At 36.0% G+C, this 12,083-nt stretch overlaps 1 protein-coding gene across 5 annotated transcripts in view; it reads right to left on the bottom strand.

Moving 5' to 3' along the window:
• The window catches only part of LOC129280723 (uncharacterized), a 36,108-nt gene that overhangs the window by 17,051 nt on the left and 6,974 nt on the right, over positions 1 to 12,083 (bottom strand). For 2 of the 5 annotated variants that reach the window (XR_010296193.1, XM_064111842.1), the window contains exon 1: positions 3,823 to 4,013. The exons of 2 other annotated variants lie outside the window; for them this stretch is intronic. Coding sequence is in view for 2 of the 3 variants with exons in the window: in XM_064111842.1 (XP_063967912.1) it covers positions 3,823 to 3,852 (30 nt within the window). In the remaining variant the exon portion in view is untranslated. Of the gene's footprint in view, positions 1 to 3,822; positions 4,014 to 6,354; positions 7,590 to 12,083 lie in introns of those variants that run through there. One more of the 5 variants, XM_064111841.1, reaches the window with a different exon arrangement.

Below are 12,083 nucleotides of genomic sequence, written 5' to 3' on the forward strand. Positions count from 1 at the left end.
TTTGGCAATATTTTTGAGCAAATACAATTTTTAGACAACTTTTCATCGCAATTGTGTGGTCAACGTTCATTCAAGATGGGGGTGGGTTGAATTTAGGAGTCAAACTAGCCCAGTTTTTTTTTAAAGCGTACATAGGTTTCTGCTAGTATTAAAGTAAATCTGAAATCTTTTTACGTGTAGCTATTCTTTCTACTGCTCTTTTAGTCCTTTTCCCAACTTCAACATACATGTAACTTCAAATTAAAAACAACATGCTCAATTCAATAAAAGCGATAGCCATTGGAACCTAACTTGTATAGAGAATTAATAAGTGACACGTTATCAACACATGATCTTCATCTTTTCACATGATATGTTTTGGGAGCATTTCATTAAACAAATAGTTGAGTGAATTTCACTGCCAGATGTTACAAGCTACTTGAGATCCTTGCATCTGATTTGCTGAACGCAAATTATTTGGTGAAAATCACTCACAAAACATTTCATGAAACGCTTCCCTGACTGATACTTAGTCATCTTAACACTCATCCCACCCACCCGAAGGAAAATAGGAAGAATGGAAGGAAGGAGAGGGGGAAAGTGGGTATCATCTTCCCGTTTTCTTTAAATCTGGCTAATTCAATTCCTATTGCGTTTCATGATTTGCAGTATTAACCCCTAATGACGATGCAAGTAAAACAGTTTTAAGGGCGGGTAATTTTTTTTTATATTCAAGTTCTTATTAATGGCATATGCTGTAATAGCACATAAGAAAAAGGTGTGGAAAGAATTTACATTACACTTTCTGCAGATGACAATATCAGTTGTGTATTTTCCAAAATATGACAGAAATTGCGAGTGCCACATTTAAAATGTAAGAGCTACATGTTCATGTATGCACATCAGGGGAGTGTTTCATCAACATTTTCATCCAACAAGTTGTCAGATCTGACATCTTTCTCTGATGTTGATTGGCTGAGAGGTTCTGTTACTATGGTAACTGTCGAATAAAATGGGACTTGTCGGATAAAACGTCCGACAAGTCCTTTCATCAAACGCCCCCCAGGAAGATACATGGTTCTCTAAATCCAAGCACACATGATGTACTACATACATGTACAGTATGTGGAAGGATCTGGCGATACTACAAACTTTGAAATCAGTAATTCAGATCATTATTCAGGTGTATGGTGCCATGACCTGGCAGAACAATGTATCTTTATAAAAACACCAACAGATTTTATATTTCATTTTTAGTTTCAAAAGTAAAAAAGAGTAAGTTTCCCTCTTCTTTCTAAATAGAAGACAATTTCAAGTTGTATGGAAAAGGGCAAGCTCTCTAAAAAGAAAAGAGAGATACATACATGTACAAATACAATGTAGTTTTGGCATAACACAACCCCGCTTCACTCGAGCAACCTCACGAGCTGACCCTGATTATTTGTTTGCATTTTATGCTTTGTTTCCTTCTAAAAATGAATTAAGGTGTTGTTGTGAAAAGTAGCAAAATTTCATACACAGCTGTAAACGAGAATGGCGAAATATATTTTTCGTCTTTTGATTTTTTTATTTAATTAAAAATTCTAATAACAATTCAAAACATTTAAAGTCTCCTCTAGTGACATTAGGTTTTTTTTCATAAAAAACATTTTAATCACAAGCTTTCCTGTCAATCATATTGCTAGTGCTCATTAGTATAGCTCTAGAGGTGAATCACAGCATGGACCTACTACTCTGATCACAGGAAGATAAACAGGTTTACTCTGAGCCTAGCATAACCCTTGTTTGTCCCACTCTCCCTTCATACTTGAGGCTTTAATAGCGGAATTCCTAGCCCCTTCATTTGGAGGTGATGAGTGGCAAGCTCTCAGTCGCCTTGAGCGCCACTTCCAGTTTTGAATTGAATCATAACAGGACGGTCATAAATTGCTCAGATGAGATCTAAAGCTTTTCATTTTGTTTAATAAACAATCAAGTATGAAGAAAGTTGATTGGTTCAAGGGGGGAGGGGGTGCTGGGGAATAGTCATGCCAATTTTCCTTTGTTTTATTTATTGTATCACCAATTCATTGCTAACTTTGGGCTCTGGAGTGTTTCAAATTTAAATACATGTATACAAGTACAGTTATTTGAAGCTGAAAGGTACAGTACATATTGCAAATGATTCCTGTGAATGAGCTAATTTTTCGAGTCTGGAAGGTCACAGACGTTTTATAATCAACAGTAAATTTTTGCAAAATTCCAAATTTCAGGTGACGTGAAATGATTAGATAGTTAATCTGTTTTTTTTTTCTCTTTTGATGAGCGTGAATTTTATAATACATTCAATGTATTTTTTTTCATACCAGGGCTTAATTCAGAATGTGACATCTGAATGTATCTGAAAATAAATGGCTCTTTCAGAATTTTCAGTAATTTTGACAGATATCACATACAGAATGGCTTAATTATCCTTAGGACTTTCCACAAATTCATTATTTCATCATACCTAGGTAAAATCAGAAGGAATAATATGAGTAAGAACAGAACACATTACCCAACTTACAAACAAAATATATCTCCTTAAAACCCTTAGCGGGCCACAGACACATTTTCTTGCAAATGAAAAAGATGCAACTGTAATAATTCCTTTTCTTTTTATGATGGCAGTACAGGCTTGGAAAAAAACAATGTTTCTTTTATATTGTGTCTGTGAATTCTTCCAGTCATTTAAACACAAGCATGGCTTTTTGCATATTTTCCTAAAAATTTAAAAAGAAAATCCATGATCTTTCAATACAAATTATTAGACTTCCTTCTTTTAGGTTGTTTGATATTTCAAGGAAATAATGCTTGTGGCATCTTTATAGGAAAACTTTTATTCAGAAAGAAAGAAAGAAAATCTTGTAACATCAGCGTTGGCTTTAAAAAAATAAGTTTTATCAAGTACCCAAATTACCATTGAAAGATTTAATCATCGACATGCGGGAACAAATGCCTGCCCCCCCCCCCCCCATCTTCCTCCATGAACATTAACCTGTCTATTGCAGTTTTAATCACACATTGTCAGTTTGACGTTTGACTTCAGTTTCATTGACAGAATACCTCAGAAATTGGATGTAATCAGAGCCTTTTATTACAGAGTTTGGCCACTTCGCTTTCAGTGGACTAACACGCTTCAATTATGCTTGCCTAACAAAGCAATTTGTCCCTTGTTGTATTTTAACTTTAATATTGAAAACAAATTGGCCATGATTGTGATAAAGGGCTGTGATTCCATTCAACTTTGGGTTAAAATCACCATAAACCAATCTAAACCTGTAATTTTTGATAGCCCCTTTAGGCCATCATGCACCTACATGTACATTTAGGAAGAAAGTGAGAAACCACCAAGTTCTCTGATCTTCAAGCATGTAAAAGAGCAAATTATGTGCACTGTACCCATGGATCATTCAGGCCAAGATTAACTGTTCGTTCAGTGTTTTCATTTTCAAAAAATGACCTTTTCTGATTTGAGTAATATTTCAGATCCAAAAAGAACTTCTGTTTTTTTTATAGAATATAGACAGCAAAAACACAAATTCTGTTCTGCTCTATAAATTCAGTGATTTTCACATCAAGAGTAAAGAACCAAAACACTTTTTTCTGTTTTGATTCATCAATGGAAAATAACCATACCAACACTTCACACTACTCTACTGAACACCCTTTCATCGTACGTACAGTATATAAATGCTTTTCCTCCATTTTCCAATACATGAAGGCCTATTATGCAGGCATGTACATGTATATGTAATGCTGCATGAAGGCCTATGCCTACTTACAGAAAAGACCTACAATACGCAATATGAAATCAAAACTTACTTTTTCATTGTATGAGTTCCTTGAATGCATATTTCCACTACAGATGCAAAATATCCTAATAGCAAGTAAACACCTCTACAAAAAGACACTAAAGACTCAATAAGAACTTGCGATTTGAAGAAGTATTTTATATAAAGATCAAGATGGCCACCAAACTCCTCAATTTGTTCACCTCTATACATAGGCAGAATGAAAGCATCTAGATTATGACTGGTCAAAAGTGGTTATTTGTAAAGGAGATAATCTGGAAACCTCACAAAGGACTAGATAAATATACAAACACTTGAATAGCCATAAGGAATGTGGATCAGGCTTTTAAAACTGCTCTCACATTCATCATCATACAGAGTTGGAATTATTTAACCAAGAGCTGTAAAAAACAAGCAAATTTGAAAAAATAAATGAAATTTTACCCAGAGTAGCCACTTCAGCTAAAAATCAGCTGATCTCCCAGCTGGATCTGGGTCCCATTGCACGAAAGTTAATATTATGGTAAGTTTGCCATCCAATGTTAACGTTGATCAAAATCAAGAATGGATTCCATGCAAGTTACCATTGCATGGCAAAGTTACCATAATTATATGCAACGGTGCCCTGCCCTCTACATGTATGTCAAGAGTCTGACAGAAGACAGAAAGTCCCAATGTTTTGAAGTCTTGTTATGACTGGGACAGGCATTGAACCCATGACCTACCATTCACGAGGCGAGTGGTCTACCACCATCATGTACCTGGTCATTGTGAATTATTTACCTTGTACGGCTCGAGCATTTTTGTTTTTATAGGTAATAATTGTAAGTTTAAATATTAAGTAATTCTGTAATTCACAAGTCTATTTTCTTTGTTTGTAGCATGTTTACTTTGTAACCTTTATTGTAAAGCGCGTAGAGAAACTTACAGTTTATTATGCGCTATATAAGAAATTATTATTATTATTATTATTATTATTATTATTATTTGTAACTCAGCCTTTGGCCGTGCAGGACCATAATATGGTGCACCATCGGCAAACAAAACGATGACTCTCATGGTTTTAGGCCCTACATGTATAACAGTATGATTTGAGCCTTTGAGGGCATATCAAAGATCTTGTACAGATACAGCATTTAATATAATTCTACTGGTTTGAAGTATAACCATTCTCCTTTTAAAAAAGCCAACTTGATTGTAAATGTGGACTTCCTACTAGAGAATCTTCTGCACACTATATCAACACACAGTAATGAAACAACAGTACAGGATGTCATTCAACTATTTCTTGACTGTATTCCAAGACCTATAATGTGTCCCAGAAAAAGATATTTTCCACTATATTTTGGCAAATGATAATATGGTACTTCAATTCAATTAATTATAAAATAAAGCTTTCTTCTCAATCCGTTTTATTCCTTTAAAAAAAAAGAACGATTCATGCACTGATGAGCAAGAAGAGTATGAAAATCAATGTCAGAAACCACGCTGTGGGGAAAAGGTTGTTAAGATTTGTGAATACACAATAACCTTGCGCAAGAAAGGAATGGCTCATTATCATTTTCCTTTTTTTAATATTCTTTGTTTACTATAAAGATTCTTTCCTAATCTCAAAATGAGATCACAATTCAGAACCACACCTGAGTTCCTGTGCAAATCATTTCTTTTTGTACCAAAAGTCTGCTATGCATGACTGATCATCTACCGATGTGGTCTTAAAGAGATTTCCCTTTTGTGTATCAAATTTGTAATTCAATCATATTAAATTATCGTTGAATTATCTCTGAAAATGTTTTACTTTTTTCTGAGACATACTATATCTATGTGCATCTCTGTATCACTGACAATAATAGCGTTAGAGCCCTACACTGCAATGGAACCCCTCGTTAATTTGTGTAAATTTCCTGCTCGTGACATAAAAAGGGTTCTGTAGTACAAGAGAATTCTCTGCACCACATCCCCTAAAACCCATAATATCAGTAACATGTTAACATTTATTGTAGTCCAAGTATCTTGGCTCATATAAAAGAGCATTCAAAACTTGAAGTCCTCTAAAAAAGAACATGTGATATCATACAGAATTATGCAAATCTAATTTACACCACAAACTGACAGTGAGACTTTTAATCACAGTACAAACTGCAGATGTAGATTTAGGAAGATTAAAAACCTACAAGTGCATTTGTAATTACCTGGAGTTTACTGTAGATTAAAAGTAATACATGAAAGATATCAAGAAAGTGATAACTTTATCCTAACCATTGGACAGGCATACAAACAGAAAGATGAAACTTGGAGAAAAATTAATTTATATCAGGCCTCATAAAAATATAGGCAAGGACAATTTCTTAAAGGAGCATTACAGCTCAGAATATAGGGGGCTGTGCTACATGTTTCAAAGGGGACACAACAAGTGATGGCATAGAATAGGCACTTTACTTTTGTAAATTTTAGATGACACTTGTGTATAATTCACATTATTGTGTGTTACCAAAGCCTATTAATAATTACAAAATATATGAGAAAATCTTGACTTGTTTTAAAAGAAAGGAGTACACTTTACCCTCGGTCGAACCATGAACACCATACCAGCTGCCTTGTAGTTGAACGTAACCACTTCTACGACAACACATGTTTGTGACATTGTCTTCATTGAATCTCCCTGACTCTATTCAAACCACTTCCTTGACACAGCGGTTGGCAGTTGAGGTATGTTTGGCTGCTAAATAAAATCTTGAGATCATATGAGTGTCAGGTGGTTTGGAAATAACTACTTTGTGCTCAATCTTCAGTTATGATGGGGGGTACTTTCTTTTACTTGCAAGGCCGAGGTGCACAACTAAACTGTGTGATGTCGAGAAGCGTCCATGAGATGCCAGATACGCAACCGCTGCTTTTTTCCACTAAATGTAGTTCAGGATAAAAAGTACTGACCAATACACTACCTAATCTGTATTTAAAAATCTTGCGACTTCAAGGCCTTCGAAAAAGGTCTACTCTCAACAAACAGAGCATGAAGTCAAGGTGGCCATTGAAACTCTGGGTCTGCTTGGAGAAGAGGACAAGATCCTGGATCACTGACCAATCATTAAAGAATACAACCTTATCGGTCCAATATTGTGGCTCTTTCAATTTGAGTGTCTTTGAAAGTACATGTATCTATTCTCTACAAACGGTGAATGATATTGAGGTGAAGCTCTCGGTCTGATTGGAGAAAAGGACGAGAGGTGGATCATTAACTGCCCATCTTTGGTTGGATGCTGCAATCATCCAACTGGCTACCAGCTATCTGCACTCCGAGGGTAGCTGCAGCACAACTCTATCACACCTTAAAATCCCTCTAGACAACTTGAAGAAACCAGGCATTCCATGATATCCTTTGACAGTGGTCATTACTCCAGCACGCCTCCTGGTAAAGTCTACTCTCGGTTTCTACCCTCGATGACATCACAACAAGACCTGCACTTTCCTTTAGCTTTTCCCTCAGTCTATGAATCTTGCTCTTGGCAATACAGATGTCAGGTTGTCTCACAACTCCCCTCTCACACGAGACATGTATCTCTTGTAGTAAATTCTTCAGAACAGGTGATGGGTTCAATCTACATTGCATCAAAAGCAGCACTGATTCCCCCCTAGTCTCCACTTGCAAACCTCATCGTCAAGAGCAATTTTCTCCCAACCACAACTTGATTTTTATTTGACCAAAGTTATTATGCTCCAGAATCAACTCTTTGTGGGGGAAGGCAACCAGATCTCAGCGTCTACACAAGATTCCAGTAATGCTGATGATCTGTGTGTAATCTCAGCAAACGAAGTCCCAGAGATCAGTCACTAAGTGAATTAAACACGTAGCGTGCGTAAATAGACTTGTCACTCTGGCGACTCATCCACCGAGAGAAACAGAGGCACAAAGAAATAGCAAGTTCATCGACTTTAATAGGTTGCCTGCCGGGTGGGTAGGCTTTAATCAGACCTTGGAGTCCCATAGGACCGAAGGGGGCTGGCTACAGGAAATCCAAGCACTCCCTTACAGCGATTCAAATTTCCACCTCAAGCAAACCTGTGAGTAGCAGGTGCCTTGGCTGGGTGTACTATCACTACAAGTAGCAACATAATATTCTGTATTCTTGGGGTGGGGTGTACAATACACAGTGTAGAAGCTTTCTGTCAGATTCAATACAAAAGCAGTTTTGCAGAACAGGTGATTTTTAAACTATCCATGTACATGTAGAGAAAGAATCTAAAATTCATGTTCTTGGACAAAAGTGGGCAATAATAGATGTATTTGGATGAGACCATGTGAATTTCAGCAAATTTTTGAAAATCTACACATGAACTGTACTCAAGGTTTTTTAGGGGTTTTTTGAGGGGCAACTTTTCAAAAAAGTTTTCCCACATCAGGGAATAATTTTCCTGGTATCACATTGCAATTTGCTTCACATTTTTCAAAGTCTGCTCTTTTACACAAGACTATATAAATAATTAAGAGCATTTTTCTTTAATGACCCAAATAATCAAGTTTGGTCAGCGAAATTATTCCCTATACCCTGTACTGGCTTTTAATCAAATGGCAAAAGGTTTTTACTAACTTTCTGTGGTCATTTAAAAAGCAATTTAGTAGAATAAATTTTCACATTTAGCCCCATTATTGACATTGGAATATAAAATGATTCGCGCCTAAAACAGCTCCATGCTGAGTCAGCTACCAAACCAGGGGGAATGGGGGTGGGGGCACATTGAATGCCCCCACCCCGAGATCTTGATCTATGATTGTACAAGCAAAATAGTAGTGTGCGATGTAATCTATGAGGCTGTATTGATAATTATTTGGAATCAATTTTTTCAATATGAGACTAATTGCTCTAATTTCCAAGAATGCTCATTTTATGTGTAAGTATTCTTTGAAGCATTCCTAACAATTGTGTTTGAAAAAATTTGATTTAAAATCAATTTCCTATGTACAGTGTTTCTTTTCTTTATAGATTATGCCAAATTCATTGCAGAACCTAATAGTGTTTATGAAAGTAAAAATAATCATCTTTATGAATAAAGATGAGAAAACTCCAATTTGCATTTGAGTCAGTGAGGGTGCCATAGAAAAATGTTGCACAGCGGAATGGTCACAGAGAATGTCGGGGGGGATGGTTCATCCCCAGCCCCCCCCCCCCCATAGATGTACTGAGGTCTAACTGATGAAAGGTAAATACATGTATTTAGTATAAGCACCTCTTACTCTGTCAGACAATATTGGTTCTACTCTTGATAAATCCCTTAAATTCTTGGTGTACACATACATGTAATTGATGATTTGACCACAGCTAATTAGCCAACCTGCCAATAGGAAATGGTTGGATCGAGACTTGAATTATGGATTGGAAACATCACTGACGTAGATTTCCTTTGACTTCCTATGGTCATTATCCAAGTTAGACACATGCTGAAACTTAAGTCTTCCAGGGAAGCTTTTAGTGCTACACTATTACAGTAGTGCTCAGCAAAACAAAATTTCAATCATGAGAAAGTCTTCGTCACCACATCATCTTTAATGTAGATATGGCACATTAGACTTTGAAAAAACCATGAAATCTCAGCTGAAAACATGATCAAAAATCAAGTACGGATCTGGAAATGGAATATCATGCATATTTTGCTAATTTCTCAGAAATTACACACTTTCTACCAGAATCAAATCGGCACAAATATTAGCACTTGGTCATTCTGTTCGACACCATATATGTGAGATCTAAGATGATGGTGGCAGTATGTGAATTTCAAAAAGCAAACACATATATATCTAAACATTTCATGATCTGCTCTATATTTTGATACGGTAGCTAAATCACAGAAAATGGTAAAGAAATGTTTGAATTTACTTTGTCTCTTTGAATAATGCTTGTATTTCCATAATTTCATCAAAAAAAATTATGTGTCTGAACACAGAATTCCTACAGTACCGTACATGTAGCTGTGCTTGCTTGGTTAGCATTAATGGCATAAGGTATGACTTTATGCATAGCTGATCATCAACAAAACTGTCGAGTCAGTCCAACAAGAAGTCTATTAAAAGCGTCATCATTTCATAAAATCATTGGAATTCAAGCATTATTTCAAATAAAGATAATTTAATTCTTTGTCATTTTCTATGATTGAAATACCAAATTAAAGAGCTGATGTTGAAATACTTTTAGACATATGATTTTCTTTTTGAAATTCAGATGCCATCTGACTTTCATAGAGTATGTGTGCATGCGGAATCTTCTATATCACACCATGGTGAAAAAGGAGATTCTTCGCTTTACAATGTAAGGTCATTTATCTACATCATTTGTTTATTCTAGGACGAACTGTATATTCCCCATGTGGGCATTTCCCTTTTAATGTTTCTCGTCAGACTTAATATCTTTTTTAAACACGACGATGCAATTAAAAGCATTCACCTGGAAAATGTGGAAGAATATATATTTTCAGAAATCACTTTTTTAGAATAAAATTAGCCTGATTGGAGCAACAGGCCTAGAGTCGCCTCAGTGATCACTGCGAGGGGTGTTTTAAATGCCAGTGTAGCAATAGCCGACAGTAAGGAAATGTCTCATTCAACTTCATTGCAGACGAGGTGGTAAAAAACATAAACGGCTCTGTAATTTGGCAGACAGTCATTTACTGTATGTGACTCATTGATGCTGTTCAGCAGAAAATAATTTGCCTTAATGATCAAACAACAGTCAGCTACGTAATCTATGAAGTTCACACAGAGTGTTCTGCAAGTTAATAAAAAGATGACGATTAAAGGACAAGTCCACCCCAACAAAAGGTTTATTTGAATAAAAGGAGAAAAATTCAACAAGCATAACACTGAACATTTCATTAAAATCGGATTGTAAAATAAGAAATAATTTTACAGTTTTGCTTAATTTCACAAAACAGTTATATTCACATCCTGGTCGGTTTGCAAATGAGCAGACTGATGACGTCACCCACTCACTATTTTTGTATTTTATTATATAAAATGTGAAAAATTCTAAGTTTTTTCCTCATTGTCATGTGAAACAAATGGTATTCCTTCCTGAACATGTGGGATTACCATCATTTTAATAGGCTATGATAAATATAAAGTCAAGTTGATTCCTATTGTCAAATCTGTGAAAATTGAAATATTGTACAATTCAAACAATAAAAACCAAGAAATAGTGAGTGAGGGACATCATCGACTCCCCATTTGCATAACACGGAGTTGTGCATATATACATGTAACTGTTTTGTGATAAATATTAAGCAAAACTTTAAAATGTCATAACTTTCTTATTTTCAAGACATCCGATTTTCATGAAATTTTCAGCATTATGCTTGTCTGATTTCGATTCAAATCAATAATTTTCTGGGGTGGACTTGACCTTTTATGAAGAAAATTGTTATATTTTGTATGAAACAGGTTTGACTTTTTGTGTCTGTACCACTCCAGTCTATAGTATTACCATGTTACACTCCTTGATCACAGCTGCCAACCTTAATTGAGAACAAAAATTAAATTTTTAATCTCTTTTTATCATATTTTCAAGCCTAAAATCCTATCTTTCTTCAAATTTTGAAAAATAATTACCAACAATCATTGCTCTTCCAAGTTTTAAAAATCCTTAAAATTTCTTAAGGAAAATCCCATTCAGTGTCACTTTCCTGTTAAAATTCCAACTTGTATGCTTTTCAAACTGCACATATTTTCCTTAACCCCGGGAAATTGGTGGGGCTAAGGGGGGTCTTAGCCCCACCGATTTCCTGGGGTTAAGCTTAGCCCACTTCGGTTTCACACTACGTTTGAGCAAAGTGGGCTGGCACGGTATTACGGTACTACATGTATCTGGTCAGGCTGCAAAAAAGCAGGGTTAGCAGGCTTATTGCGGTGCTAGCACCACAGCTGCAATGCTAAGAGATGCAGTGTGAGACGAAACTGGGCTAAGGAAAAGTGGGGCTAGGCATTAGCCAATCACAGAAGTCGAAATTGCACATTAATCACGTTCTGTGTGGCAAATTCATGATCATCAATATTCTTGAGCTGTGCAATAAATACCGGTAGTCCGGCGTTAAGGCGTTAACCCTGGCTAAGCAAATAGTACGGGGTTAAGGAAGACTGTGTGAAACCAAACACGAGTGTCGCTATTAAGGCGAGCACATAATATGCCTGCCTGTAACATGGAAAATGGATTGGTCAAGCAAGAAAAGTGGAAGGGGGCAACTTCACCTTTAACCTTCTGGCCTCAACATCAATAGAATTCATGGGGTCCATGCTAGTATCATAAA

Source organism: Lytechinus pictus, chromosome 17 (genome assembly GCF_037042905.1).
Source record: "Lytechinus pictus isolate F3 Inbred chromosome 17, Lp3.0, whole genome shotgun sequence".
Classification (NCBI taxonomy): Eukaryota; Metazoa; Echinodermata; class Echinoidea; order Temnopleuroida; family Toxopneustidae; genus Lytechinus; species Lytechinus pictus.